Genomic DNA, 15,736 nt, shown 5'->3' with positions numbered 1-15,736 from the left:
GAGCTGATTTTCAGTGCCACTCTCACTGCCCGGGTCCTTGCCACCGGTCCGGTGGGCTCTGCATTTTAAAATTTAATTTTAAATGAAGCTTCTTAAAACATTTTAAAAACCTTATTTACTTTACATACAACAGTTTACTTATATATTACAGACTTATAGAAAGAGACCTTCTAAAAATGTTAAAATGTATTACTGGCACGTGAACCCTTAAATTAGAGTGAATAAATGAAGACTCGGCACACCACTTCTGAAAAGTTGCCAACCCGTTCTAGAACTTGGCATCTAGGCTCTTGTTTATGTCACAGAAAAGGGAGGAATTGCTTTAAGTGCTGAAGGAAATATCAGTATACAGTGAATTCATATTGAAGGTATGTTTTATTTACAGCCATATCCAGTAAAACAGTGTATATAAGGCTGGTGAGAATTTCTGCATTAAAATTGTGTATTAAGGTTTATATTGAGAGTTTAATAAAAATGAGTTGTATGAGAAAGAAGAAACTCTTCAATAGTTGCAAATAAGTTTTTGAATACAAGTCTACAGCAACATCTTAAAAACTGTAATTAGTAGGTAAAATCAATAGGATTTTAATTTACTTACAGAAATAGTAAAATGAGCACATTTTACAGTAGATTTTTTTTTTTCTGTAAATTAGCCTGAGGAGACAAAAACCTGAACAAATATGAAAACTACTTACCTCCCCTCCATTAACAAAATCCAGAACAAAGTAAAGCTTTTCTGTTGTTTGGAATGAGTAATGTAATCCAACCAAAAATGGATGTTTCAAATTTTTCAACAGTACATTACGTTCAGCCATAATATGTTTTTGCTGCAAGGAAGTGAAAGGTCAATAAGTAAATAGGAACAATTTTGTAATTGAAGGGGAAAAGAAAAATGTATTTCCCCGCACCTCTTTCCTGTTGAGAACAACTTTTTTCTGCAGTACTTTGACAGCATAAAATTTCCCATCCAGTTTTCGTTTTGCAAGAAGAACCTGTGAAATTTATGATGAGAGAGGAGACGTGGTTAGCGTAGTTCTCATTCTGATATTAAAGAGTATCTGAAGAAACATGATTAATACAATTACTTCACTGTACAGTTTCTTGGCCCTTAAAATAGTTCACAATTATTACCAGTGTCACCAGCAAAAAGAGAATGTTTCCAGAATATGGAATCTAAGATCTTGCACAGTTTCTGCTGAACTGTAATGTCACAATGGAGAGCTTATGCAAGGCCAAATTATGGCATAGGCACTACAGGTTCATGCCTAGAGCCCCAGCTCCTGGAGTGGAGGAGGGCGGAATCGTGGCTCTTTTAAAAATATACATTTCTAGTCTCCATGGTTGTGGTGAAATGCTCAGAAATATGACTAAGGAGCCTCAAACACTAGCGCCGAGATGGATGAACTGCTCCATCTATCTTAACAGGGTGTTGCCACAAAGACCCACTGCTCTGGGGAGCCCAGCCAACACCACCCCAAACAGAGAACTGGGTGTGTGGCTGTAGTTGAGTAAGCCCAGCACGCCCACCCAGCAGATAATGCAGCAGCAGGAGTGCAAGTACTGAGGTGCCTCCCTGCTGCCACCCTTGCTTCTCTGTGGGGAAGGAGGGACCCTAACTGCTCCAATGATAGGGAAAACCTTACTGCTGCTCTTGGTCAGGAGTTGAGGGGGTCCCATGTCACTGCTACTCCAGGTGGAAGGAATGATGCCATGGTATAAAGTGGGGCTGTAAGGGTGGAGCCACAAGGGGCCTTGTGTGCCATAGGCCCCAGGTTGCCTTAATCCAGCCCTGAACTTGTGAGAACCACTTCCCAGTGTTCACCAAATCTAGTGCCAGTGTGCAGTTCTGTCAGGTTGAGAAATGTTAAGAAAGCTCACCTTGCCAAAGCTGCCTTTCCCAATGACTTTCAAGAAGTCAAAGTCTGTTGGCTTAGCGCTGGAAGTGATTCAGAAAGGAGGAAGGTTACTTGGAGTAGAAAATATCAACTTCACAGTTTTACACAATGCTCAGAATTATATTTAAACAAGTGCTTGAATTGCAAACAAAGTGCTAATCTGAGCCACTATTTCCCTGCACACCATGTCTCACTTAAGGCCTGCTAGTAGCTTGGAGGTTCTCCATACCAGCTCCTCTTTTATGACCCGCAATCAAACCCTTCTCTGTTTTCACTTCCTATTTTCTGCCAGGGAAATACAATATAAGTGTTAGTGTTAGAATTTAAATAAAAATAAAATTGACAAAACGGACTCAGTGCCACACTTCTCTGCTCTTTGTTCTTTTCTTCCCCCTCCCCCATCTCATGTTCATTCTAGTCCCTTTTTCTTTTTTTAAGTCTAGGTTTTCCCCTCATACCTCCCTCTTTCCTCCTGGGGCACCCCCTGCTTGAAAAAGGCCTATGACTCTTAAAATAGTTTGTTCCTTGTCCTTCCCCCTTTTTCAAGTCTTTGTCTCCCCTTTCTCCCACCACTCCCGCATTCTGTTCTTTGCATCCCATTTTTTGGCATTTCTTCCTCTTCCTTTGTCTTGTTATATAGTCTGCCTCACTGTCCATCTATCTTTCCTTGCTGTTTTCTATCCCTCAGATTAGTCGTCCTATTCTCTGGCTTCTGCAATTCTTCCCCTCACTGCCCACCCTACTTTCTTCCTATGACTCCCTATCTCTCCCTTCCTTCTCTCTGGGAGGCACATGTATTCAGATGCATTCGGCATTCAAGTGCCGCTATCTCTTGGCCTTCCAACCTTCCTTCTTCACATGGCTCTTGCCCTCCAATTTGACAATTACCTTACAAGGACCACCATCCACTCTATTTGTTGCCCTTTTATTGATTGCACTACCAAAGAGGATTTGGGGCACAATATATAAAGCCCCACACTCTCTCCCAGTGGTGCAGTACAATCAATGAGGAAAGTAGCAAACATGGGGAGCAGATGCCCTAAGCAGGAAATTAGAGGAAAGGCAAAAAGGATGAGGGAGTTGGGAGACACAGCGATGAGAGCAGGAGCCACATAGAAGGAGAGGAAAGACATACTGATTGCATGAGCCAGTTTTTCATATCAACATAATATAGTTCCTTATACTATACTGTAGAAGTTTGACATTAAACACAAGTTTACATTAACACAAGTTGACTTGATTTGATCTATATAGTGGTTCTACATAAATCTTCAGACCAAAATCTGTTCTTCTTGAACAATGAAGAAACAACCCTTTTGCTCTCTAGGCTAAGAGAGGCTGGAAACTGCTGAGTGGGCATTTTTTCCCCCCTCAGGAGTCTTTTGGGCAATTAAGACAAGCCATGGATAGACTTCAAACCAAATTCTTCTAGTGAAGGAAGAACGGGAAAAGTAACAATTGCAAACCAGGGCCTAAAAAAATGGAAAGGGAGACAATGGGGCTCCTCAGGGCTGTGTGAGGGTTGCTATGGGCAAATTCTGTCCCCACAACTCTTCCCTCAGTCATATAATAGGGGGATAGAACAAACTGCAATTCTGTACAAGCTTTGGGGTTTGAACTGTTTGTTTGTTTGTTGGGGTACATTTTAAAACTGCAGCTATGGCGTTCCAAAGAGGAGCAGTTATCTTGCCTGCATAACATCATCATCTGTCCCACTCGTGTTTGAAACTTAGTAGGTTACAAAACCTGTTAGATAAGAGAAGAGGGGGCGGGAGAAGAATAGAAAGAAAAATCTGTAAGGGGGTCTCTGTCTGCAGGATTGCAGCAACCCTGCTAGTAGCGCTCTGAGGTGGAAAGGGGAGGCAGGTCGTTTGCATATTTCAAAGATACACTCTCCCAACCTAAGAACATTTATATATTCCTTCTATTGTTTAAATGGGGTAAACTATTTCTATAGACATCACGACATCTCAGATTTGTTTGGGGTACACTACTGGTAAAGAATCTGCTGATTATGCTAAAATCACACAGCATACAACTAATGTGCATGATAATATTTACTTAATGCCGAGTTAGAACCTTTGCTTCTCTCAAGTTGCACAAAGTAGCAAATAAAGGCACGTATCTGGAGGACATTTCATATAGTTAGCAATTAAAGTGTGTCTAACTTTTGGTTTATATTTAACTAAAACATACTGAGGATTTCCAGATGGTCCCAGGTTGATATTCTGTGAGGTAGAGTTTAGCTGTAGGAAGGAAAAAAAAAAAAGCAAGCTTCAGATCAGTTTAGATTTGATTACCCATTAAAAGGAAATCCCATCTCTTATCCTTCAGCTAATATTCATTGCAAAATATTCAATTAGCTCAAACCATCTCTACATTTATATTTCTCATTATTTTCTATATAGTATTTTTAAATATATTTATAAAGTTAAAATATCAGAAGAGTTAACGGGAAGGGTTATACAGACAGTGTCAAAGTATAAAGGTAATATAATCTTATGTTCCAATACAGATGGCAAGGTTATGAACAGAATTTTAAGTCTCAGCCTTTTTAACAAGTAACTTAATTTCAAAATAGGTTAAATTTTGGACATTGTTTTATCCAGAGAATATTCCTGGAATATTTATTTAATTTTTTAAATCCACTACACTCTTGCCAATATATTATCAAAATAAACACTGCTTATGCAGGACCAGTTAAAGACATTGTGTGTAAAGGCTGTTGTCAACCTTTGATAATCCGACACACAAGGTTAATTATTCCAATTCCAGTAACTGCAGGGATGTTGCCAATGCTCATACACCTCCCTCCCCCACAGCATATAAATTACAGGGAGAGGGAGAAGCTCTTCCAATTTCCAATCTCTTCCCTCTTTAACCTCTGTGGATACCCCAAGAAGCAATGGGCTTAAACTGAAGCCAGGGCAGTTTAGATTGGACGTTAGGAAAAAGCTTTTTGTTAGGTGGTAAAACGCTGGAATAAATTGCCAATATTCTGATCAATTTTCCCAATTTTATTTTATTTTTTAAAATTTATAGGACATCTGAACCATGACAGAGCAGAAGAATGTTAACTAGGAATATGATGAACATTTAAGGAGAAAATATAAGATATTCCATTTATGATTAGTGCCTATTGTATTTTATGATGGATGGAAAATTAAGTTGAAAACATACATCCATTATTGAGATTTTAAGTTACATTTGTCACCACAACTTTTATTGATTTTAAGATTTCCATTAAAGTCTGAGAAATTAAAAAATGGAAGCCCTAATTTCTATTAAAAATGTAACAAAGTGCGATTGTAAATTTAATTAATTCTTCTACCTCCAAAGAGGTGAAAGGTAGAGAGTCTAAAAGTAAGGAACAGTGTAGAAAGAAATAATTATACAAGATTTGTAGATTTAGAAGACTCAGTAACTTCAAATGTTCAGCACTGAAAACTACATCAGGAAACTGATCTTGTCAATTAGGACCCAGGAAAGCTTATTAATTAATGCACAATAGAAGATTCAGTGCCCAGAGAAGCGTATTGGGAAAAAAATGACTTTTGTGGGAGTTGGAGCAGACCGCAAGAGTGTTAAATGACTTTTGCATGCGAAGAACCCTTGACTATTGGGACATGAGACACACAGAACGGATTAAAATAATTATTCTGTTATTCTACCCAGCAAGACAATTTTTTTTTCTACCAATTTTTATAGTAGGACATTATAACTAGAAGTTCTTAAGACAGAGGCTCCTAAATAGACAGAGACTTAGTACAATTCTAAACCCAATATAGTGGCTTTAGTAAGAGATTGAGGTTTGAAACCTCGCAGTGTAAAAGGTGAACTGTGAACCGAAGTTATTTTTTCTTTGCGCTACTATAAAAATGGCTTCAAATATTTTTCAACTTAGAGTCTCCTTTTTTAGTTATTAAGCATTTAAATATCTGATCCTCCTAGCCTTCTCTTTTCTGGATGTCTCTGGCAAGGTCTTTGGAGGACCTAAACAGTGATGTCACATGAACTGTAACCTGAGCCCAGCCCTTCCAGCCCCTAACAAATGGGGAAAACAGATTGTTAACACTTGTCTTTGCAGTTTATATTTTAGGGAAAAACTGAGTAACCTTATTGGAAAGGAACAGGGAGGAACCCGTTGGGGAACAACTTATTTTGTTGAAAGTTACAATACATATGAAATTGCCCTCATGTAGTTACAGTTTGTTCAAAAGTGCATGATTACTGTTCTACTCCATTCTAGCTGACTGTTACCTTTTGATTGCTCCTTTCATCCTCATCTTCAGATGGATCTGACTGATGCTTTGGATTGTCCATCTGAAGAAATGCTCTGACATCCGGGCTAGAAATATAATTAAACCTATTAGGACATTAGTAACCTAAACGAATTTGCAACTCATTACTACAGAAGAAGAATTTTTTTCACGTTCACCATCATATTATGCATCTGGTAAAGAACAAAAACCCTTCCAACAAATTGGTTGACTCCAGCCTCTTGTAGCGCGCGCGCACACACACACACAGGTAGGGCCACACCCAGCTGCAGACACAGACTGAATTCAGCTGTGTGTGAGAGAATTCTCCCAGCACTCACATGCACACCACTTTTGGGGAATAAACCCAAAATAATACTGTCTTGCACTGTATAGAAAGATCTGCACAGTGCAAGCTCACCAAAATTCACCCTCCCTCAATGTGAAGAGAGATGCACAACTTCTTCTCCCCCCAAGTTAGAAATTGCACAAACTGAGTTTAATAATAAACAGAACAAATTTATTAACCATAAAAGGCAGATTTTAAGTGATAGCACACAGAACAAAGCAGAGTCCAGATCAACCCCCTTCCCAGCCTTAAAAAGGATTTATCTAAGGCAGGAAACCTTTGTTTGATCCCCATCTCCCTAGAGAGGAAAAGTACCATCAGTGTCCAAGGTGGTATTTTGCATCAGGTGACATTATCACTTGACTTTGTAGTGTCACAGCTACATCCCAGGACACCTCTCAGGAAGGAGAAAGATTAGTATCTTCCCAGTCTCATTGTTTCTTCCTAATGGCCCATCAAGGCTGTGATGGCCAAGTGTCTGCTGGGTGTCTCCCAAATACACATACAGTTGTAATTGTTACATAGTCCATATCCCTAACTTCAGATACAAAAATAATACATCCATACAAATTGGATAACCACATTCAGTAAATTATAACCTTTCCAATGATATCTTACATGAGCCAACTTGCATAACGCATGTCTTAGTTATGCCATATTCATATCATAACCAATTTCTATGAAGAATATAGGGTATAACGTCACACAGGGTTAAAAAAAAGAACTAGATAACTTCATGGAAGATAGCCATTGATGGACCTATTAGCCAGGATAGGCAGGGATGCAAAACCATGCTCTGAAGTGTCCCCAGCCTTTGTTTGCCAGAAGCTGGGAATGGGGGACATGGGATGGATCACTTGATGGTTACCTGTTTTGTTCATTCCCTCTGAAGCACCTGGCATTGGTCACTGTCAGAAGAGTAGATACTGGGCTAGATGGACCAATGATCTGACCCAGTATGACTGTTCTTTTGTTCTTAGACATACCTGTTCTACCTCTCATCTGAGCTAGTGCACTAAAAATAGTAGCATAGCAATAGTGGAATGGGTAGCAGTAGCACGGGGCTACCTGTGCAGAGTACAAACCCACCTGAATCCTCTGGGTATGTATTCAGCACAGCTAACCCATGCTGCCACTGCCCATGCTACCCCCAGCTATGCTATTTTTAGTGTGCTAGCGCAGATGGGAGCTAGCACAAATATGAGCTGGAAATTGTACCCGTAATTTGTAGTGTAGACGTAGAGAGTGAACTACCTACATTACAAGTCCCCAATTTATAAGTCCGCAATACAGTGTGTGCGCGCTACAAGAGGCCGGAGAGCCTAATTCAGCAAAACAGGGAGAGGGAATCCAGGCTGGTGGAGCAGGCAGGGCTCAGTGAAAGCCCAGTACAACAGGTTGCATCCCAGAGGGAGTTCAACCCGTCACACCCTGTTATAGTCTTGGCCTTCAACATTCTCTGGCAAAGAGTTCCACAGGTTGACTCTGTGTTGTATGAAGAAATACTTCCTTTTGTTTGTTTTAAACCTGCTGCCTATTAATTTCATTTGGTGGCCCCCTAGTTCTTGTAGTATGAGGAGTAAATAACACTTTCTTATTTACTTTCTCCATGCAAACAGGGAAACACACTCCTAGCTCAGTGTAGATGTAGCCTCTGTTTAACTGAGCATGTACACCAACATATGCAGTATATACAATTTTTCCACTTGCAATGACTTGCCCTATTAAAATATAAATGAACATGAAAAGATTGCAGGAGGTGTTCAGTGAGACTATTTCAACTATGCTAATCGGAATTAAGCTTTCCACTTCCTCCACCAATGTTTGTAATTGGTTGTTGTCTTGTGAAATACCACAGGAAAACCAATTTCCTTTCTAACACCTTCAGTATCAGTGTGTCATTTACAGTTTTCTAAAATTAATGAGAACTTATTACCGTATATAGAATGAACTGACATTATTTGTATTCTAAAGCACATCTTGGGTGATAAGTGGTATTATATAATTTCTTTTCCCCAATGCATATTGGTAGAATCGTGTATTTTAACGGCACTTGTTTTGTATTGTCAAGTCTCAATGTAAAGAAATCCCTGCGTTCAGTAATAGACTGGCCTTCTGCTATCTACATGTCAAGCCCAATACTTACGAAAAAGTGTTTTGCAGAAAAAAATATTACTTTTACTGCCAATGATGATACCCCACAGCTTGAAATAAACCCTATTTGAATACAATGCTTCAGATATCAGGAATGGCAATATACAAAAACCTGTAAGAGAACACTTCAACCTCCCTGGCCACACAATAGCAGATGTAAAGGTAGCCATCTTACAGCAAAAAAACTTCAGGACCAGACTCCAAAGAGAAACTGCTGAGCTCCAGTTCATTTGCAAATTTGACACCATCAGATCAGGATTAAACAAAGACTGTGAATGGCTATCCAATTACAGAAGCAGTTTCTCCTCCCTTGGTGTTCACACCTCAACTGCTAGCAGAGCACCTCACCCTCCCTGATTGAACTAACCTAGTTATCTCCATACTGATTTATACCTGCCTCTGGAAATTTCCATTACTTGCATCTGAAGAAGTGAGGTTCTTACCCACGAAAGCTTATGCTCCCAATACTTCTGTTAGTCTTAAAGGTGCCACAGGACCCTCTGTTGCTTTTTAGTGAAAAAGTGGTACACCAATTTGTGGTGTTTTAGAAAACACAGGCCTGAAGCACTAAGGCTTAGTGGTGGAGAAGATGACGACAGACCACAACTATGTGAAAGCAGGAAAAACTAAAGACTGGGATCCTGTAATCTAGTGGTGTTATATTTGTTTTTCTTAGTTGATGTTGGAACCATAAGGACCCAATTTCTTTTCTAGAATGACTACTGTTCATGTCTCTCACTGCAGAAACTGGCAGTTTATTTAATACAGAGGACACTGCCATCATAAAAGTCACCTAGCGGAGTTATGCTATGTTTAGTTTTCCTCAAGGAGCTACTAGAATTATTTTTAAACTATGCTAAGTCTTTAATGCATTCTATTTTATGCACTTGGTTTTAAGCTGCTTCTTAAAAGGGTGTTCTGATAGACAATTGCACGTATTATCTTTTCAGTAAAGGCCTACAGCTGAGGGGGAGGATGGCAGGACTTAAAGAGCTGCTCAATGGATTAGAGCTCAACTGTATTAACAAGAGAATTCCTAGCCTCCTATTCTAGATTAGGAATCAGCAAGACAGAAATGTTAGTTCATATTCTCCATCTTTTCTGAAGCTTTTCTGCAAGGTACCTATAGTCTGTGGAGGAGAGAAAATTCTCTCTAAAATGAAGCAAACAGTAAAAATTTGGAGTCTAAAGCTAATCCACATAGGAACTACCATACTAGCTCAAACCAATGGTCCATCTAGCTCGGAATCCCATCTTTGACAATGGAGGCTAGTACCTGACTTCACAGGAAGATCCACAATTGACCACTATGGAATTTCTTGCAAGTATCTTTCTAACCTGCTTTACAATAATTGGTTGGCTCATATGCGTTAGCATGAAGATTTGCTTTTGATACAAAAGAGTCAAAGGACAAATTGCAGACCTAAGATAAGGACCCACTGAAACAGAAAAAATTCTCCACATTTCCCAGCAACACCAGTACGGTTTGCCAAAGCAGGACTGGTAGTACAACCACCTAGCACTTGTCTTAATGCATCATGTGGTGTAGCAGATAAGAGCTACAGAAAGTTTATTGGAGTGCACACACAGTACTCAACATTTTTTCTATATATCCCCCATCCCATACTAATTCATTTCATGTTACTAATCTACTTAATTGAGTGTACACGTAGCAGGTTAAGGAAATAGTGTCTAGAAAATAAGTTTGTTTAGGAGGCCATTTGTAAGGACACAGTGGTCATTTCCCCCCTTTAATAGTTAGTTTCCAATGGGAATGGATTTTACAAGAACTTCACTAAAGGCTTGATTTTTGTCTGTTACTAATATTGATTGGTAGACAAAACTAAGGCTGTGGACTTTTATATAAATCAGTATGATTCATTGTGGTCATTCACAAAAAAGAGGCTTAAAATGTATTTTAAAAACAACAGCAAATAGCGATATAGTGAAATTTTAAATCTAATATTTTAATAATCCCTGCACTGCAAGAAAAAAAAAAACCACCTGGAATAAATGCATTTCAATCCCATTCTGTACTACACTACAAAGACAACAGCTTGATCCTTCTCCCACAGAAATAGTTGTTTACTTTAATGAGCACAGGACTAAGCCTTTATTCTCTGTTTGTTCATTAAATACATTTCTAATTAGACAACTAGCTATTGGGGAAGGGAAGGAATAGTAAACCTTAAAATCTTCAATTTCTAATAATGGACTTCATATTTATACTGGTCTTCACTGGACTGGAATAGTTAGTGCTAGCTTGAAGTACTTAAAATAGATTAAAATCTAATTTATGTACTGTTAAATCTTCTTGAGCTTTTCAGATCAGATTCAAGGAAAAAACATCTGTTCCTATGCTCAAAGAAAAGTTTATGAACCTCATGTTAAAACAGTCCAGTGTCCGGCTTTGGAAAAAAGTACATATAAAAAGCTGTTAATTGAAATGTTTCACAGCTGTATACTTAAAGAACCAGGAGTAGGAAAAAAGTCTGTGGACTACTAAAAATATTGTAAAGAAGTTCTCCTGTTTAATACATGAGAAAGAATAATTGTTGAAACATAATCTGTTATTTGAGAATTACTCTTCATTGTTTCGCAGCTGAGGACAGTGGTATGATCCACTATGATCCAACACTTTTTCTTTTACTAGAAAATTGTTCCATGACAAAGATTTTCTGTTGTGTCTATAAGCTTTTTCAACTTGTCATTAGGAAGAGTATGCAGAATGCTTTTGATAAAAAGAAGTACATGTTTCAGGTTTATGAGGCCTCAAAGCAGTTCATGAAGCAGAAAAAGAGCATCTGATGCATGCTGCAAATTGTGGCAATGTTCCCCATTTAAGAATGGTTGTTTCCGATCTAAAAGCAGAACATTCCATGGGTATTGCAGATTGGCAAATTAAGTAGAGTAAGTGAATGAAAGCAGAAATCTAAATATACTAAGGGTTTGTTTATATTCAGATTTGCATCATTTAAACTAGAGGTATGATTTTACACAGACTTAATTAAAGCAACGCTGAAGACCGGGGGGGACATTTATTTTGGTTTAATTTAAATTGATTAGGAGTAGGTTTAAAATAACTTTGGTTTAAGAGTGGCATTTCAGGTAAGTGTTCTCATGGGATTTGTACTGGTTTAGCTAAATTAGTGTTTAATTAAAAGGGTGGCAAGTTTGTATGCAGAAAAGACTTAAGAAAGCAAGCCAAGTGTTTACATGACAATTGCATCACTTTGGATCTATCTTAGAGATAACTCAGTCTGGTCAAGTGAAAAATTCTCTAAGTTGTTTGCTGTGCTGTTGTAGTTGAGTTGGTCCCAGGAAATGAGAAACAACGTGGGTGAAGTAATAACTTTTAATGGATCACTTTGTTGAGGGAAGAGAGCTTTCGAGCTGCACAGAGGTCACCTGAAGAACACCTCTGTGCAGCTCGAAAGCTTGTCTTTTCCCCCAACAGAAGATGGTTCATTAAAAGCTATTACCTCACCTTGTCTCTATTATAACATTTACCATAGATAACACATTTTGTACCCAACTAAAGAGTATTTAAAGTCAATCAGTCATATATTTTTGGAATGTATCACGTGTCATTTAAATAGCCAAAACAAAAGAGAAGAGGAACTACTTACTGGTTGCATAGCTCTGGCTGTCTAACTAAATTTTGAATGAATTCATTCAGTCCTGCTCGTCTCTGTTTAATAAAATCTGGGGAAGAAGGGAAAAGTGTAATTAGAAAGAATCATTCAATGAATTCATGGCAAAACAAGTTTTTAATTTTGCATTTTTTACATTACTTTAATGGAAGTTAGTTAACAGAAAAAAAGCGTCTGAATATAATTGGGCTTACGCATGAGGATTTTGTATAGAAAAAATATGAAATGGGAAAGAATAGGAGCCCCAGTCTCTATATAACTTTCATTTTATTATACATTTTAAAAAGCAAAAATTTACTCAGCCCAACAGATCTTGCATGCGACAAGAATTCAGAGTGTGCAGTCACAATGGCCTAGATTTTATATTGGAGAGCACACTGGCCCTGATCCTGCTAGCACTGAAGTCAGTGACAAAATCCAACAGCGACAGACCTACTCTATAAGCAGGCATCAACATGTAACCATTACCAAAGATATTTTAAAATCTTTATTTCTCTCTCCACTTTTGATGTAGTTTGTCTTGCACAAAAGAGCTAACCTAACCTGAAACTAAACAAATGTTTACTTTGGTTCAGTAGTAAGGAAAGGCCTACTACAGGATTGCAGTCCTTGTTATATCGATCTAAGCTTAATTCTGTGCAAGCCAGATGGATTAAATTCAAAATAAAGAACAAAATAAAGGAATAATAACCAAGTCATAGTCTACCTGGATCAAAATTGTCTCCAAATATTCTTTTAGCTGGAATCTTCAGGTTCATAGTGGGAAATTGTTTCTTCAGCTAAAAAATAAACACCATATGCATACTTAGATATTTGGACTCCAAGGCAAATCCTATAAATAATTGCTTGATGTAGGCATATTTTACTCTCAATTTGCAGAAAGTTTGGACTTCAGACTACTAGCATCACTTTTTCTGCCCTTAATATTGTCTTTGTTGGGATTAGTACAAAGGGGAGTGTGGAGACAGAAGGCTGACCTGCATATAAACAAATTGTCTAGGCTCCATTTACCAGTGTATTACTATTTGTAACCTGGTTAGAAGACAAGTTCAACCTTGTTGCAAGTAGGGCTTTTAGCATCTATTGTTATTAGAAATGTTCTTTATTACATTGCCTCCTCTGGCCCAGTTTGCTTTTTTTCCCTCCCCTCCCCCACAAAGTAGCTGTCTTCTGGCTAGGAAGACAAGTATTGACAAACTCAGTGGATAGGTCTCTAATGATAGAAGCCCTTGGAGCCCAATGCATTTCCAAACACCTACAACCTTCCAGGGATTGGATGCTGTCACTGCAGCAGACAGACCTATTCAAAGAAGAGACTGGCTTGTGAGAGTGAATCTTTGCCCAAATCCAAATACAACTTAAAAAACAAAACAAAAATTCCACGCACTCGGCGTTGCAGAATAACCTGGTAGAAGAAAAATCCATGTTCACACTCAGACTTTTCTTAGTCACTCCTCCTTGTATATGTATAGCCTGAAAGTCAAGATCCAGGTTTACACCACAGTAAAGCAATCTCTAGGAGCAAGGAGCCCCTAGGCTGGATGGCTGAAATTCAGACACTTTGCCCTAGCTATTGAGGAGCAAACTAATTCACCAATAAAGGATTCATAACGGTAACATGCCTGTGAGAGGCACTGCGTGAACTCATTTGAAAAAAGTGCATCCAGAGAGGATTGCAGATAAAGAATTTATTCATACTATGTAGGAGGCCAAACAATAGAGGGAATAGGAAGGAAAACTAAGGAGTTTATAATATGGTAGAAATCTTAGTAGAGATAAAGACACTAATACATTCCAATTCATTCTCCTTGATCTCCGTAAAGCCCGTGTGTTTAAAAGCCACCATCTAAAAATTGTGAAAGGAGCAGCAGATACATCTCTCTCTGTTTTGGAGACTATTTCTTCTCCTCTGATTTAAGAGCTGGTGGTCCCTTTCTCCAGTTACCCCATAGGCAAGTTTCAATATCAACTCCATTTGGCATTTCACGTTCCTCCCTGACATGCTATGCAGTTTGCAGAGTCCTTTGGAATGTCCAGCTCCTTCCCTTCTTTTCAGGAGAAATTGGGGCAGATGTCCCTTTCACCTTGGCTAATTTCTCTAAGAACCTACACTTGCATTAGAAAGGCTGGGGCAGACTACGCTTCATGACAGTAGTGACATTGTCTGACAATCCAGATGGGTGGGCTATATTAGCATTCTTCAGCCACTGAAGAGGGGATACTTTCTTTCTCCCTTGATCCCATGGGTAGTCTAAGAGGTGTGCCAAGTATGACATGTGGCATCCCAGGCAGACTTCAGTCACCTAGGTAAAACAAGGTGTGTGGACAGAACAGAGTGCATGTCACTGAGGGTGCCAAGGAGGGTGGTTTCAGCAGCTGATGTTTTGTGAACCAAACCTCCTAACACATGTATGTATCTGAGGGTCTGTGGGGTGTTAGTTCCTCTTGTAAGATCTGGAGGCAGTGACTTTAGGGGAGTACATACTAGGACAGAGTGCAGACAGTAGGGTCCCCATAAGTGCATGGCCCTGGATAACAACAAAATTGGCACATGCCTAGGACTGGCCCAGCTTGCTCTCCTCTAAGTGGAAGGTGGTAAGGTGATAGGGAACAGCCAGCATGGATTTGTAAAGAACAAATCATGTCAAACCAATCTGATAGCTTTCTTCAATAGGTTAACGAGTCTCGTGGATAAGGGAGAAGCTGTGGATGTGGTATACCTAGACTTTAGTAAGGCATTTGATACGGTCTCACATGATATTCTTATCGATAAACTAGGCAAATACAATTTAGATGGGGCTACTATAAGGTGGGTGCATAACTGGCTGGATAACCGTATTCAGAGAGTTGTTATTAATGGTTCCCAATCCTGCTGGAAAGGCTTAACGACTGGGGTTCCGCAAGGGTCTGTTTTGGGACCGGCTCTGTTCAATATCTTCATTAACGACTTAGATATTGGCATAGAAAGTACGCTTATTAAGTTTGCGGATGATACCAAACTGGGAGGGATTGCAACTGCTTTGGAGGACAAGGTCATAATTCAAAATGATCTGGACAAATTGGAGAAATGGTCTGAGTTAAACCGGATGAAGTTTAACAAAGACAAATGCAAAGTGCTCCACTTAGGAAGGAAAAATCAGTTTCACACATACAGAATGGGAAGAGACTGTCTAGGAAGGAGTACGGCAGAAAGGGATCTAGGGGTTATAGTGGACCACAAGCAACAGTGTGATGCTGTTGCAAAAAAAGCAAACATGATTCTGGGATGTATTAACAGGTGTGTTGTGAGCAAGACACGAGAAGTCATTCTTCCACTCTACTCTGCTCTGGTTAGGCCTCAGCTGGAGTATTGTGTCCAGTCTGGGCACCGCCTTTCAAGAAAGATGTGGAGAAATTGGAAAGGGTCCAGAGAAGAGCAACAAGAAT

General features: G+C 39.1%; 1 protein-coding gene across 10 annotated transcripts in view; it reads right to left on the bottom strand.

The window, feature by feature from the left end:
- The window catches only part of LOC117873546 (serine/threonine-protein kinase Sgk3), a 76,846-nt gene that overhangs the window by 16,264 nt on the left and 44,846 nt on the right, over positions 1-15,736 (bottom strand). For all 10 annotated transcript variants that reach the window (XM_034763024.1, XM_034763033.1, XM_034763029.1 and 7 more), the window contains 7 exons: positions 13,017-13,089; positions 12,287-12,362; positions 6,156-6,243; positions 4,092-4,141; positions 1,879-1,936; positions 909-992; positions 696-827 (listed from right to left, as the gene is read on the bottom strand). In XM_034763024.1, the coding sequence (XP_034618915.1) occupies positions 696-827; positions 909-992; positions 1,879-1,936; positions 4,092-4,141; positions 6,156-6,243; positions 12,287-12,362; positions 13,017-13,089 (561 nt within the window). The remainder of the gene's footprint in view (positions 1-695; positions 828-908; positions 993-1,878; positions 1,937-4,091; positions 4,142-6,155; positions 6,244-12,286; positions 12,363-13,016; positions 13,090-15,736) is intronic.

This window comes from Trachemys scripta, chromosome 2 (genome assembly GCF_013100865.1).
Source record: "Trachemys scripta elegans isolate TJP31775 chromosome 2, CAS_Tse_1.0, whole genome shotgun sequence".
Lineage (NCBI taxonomy): Eukaryota > Metazoa > Chordata > Testudines > Emydidae > Trachemys > Trachemys scripta.
This window is presented reverse-complemented; position numbering and strand designations above follow the sequence as displayed.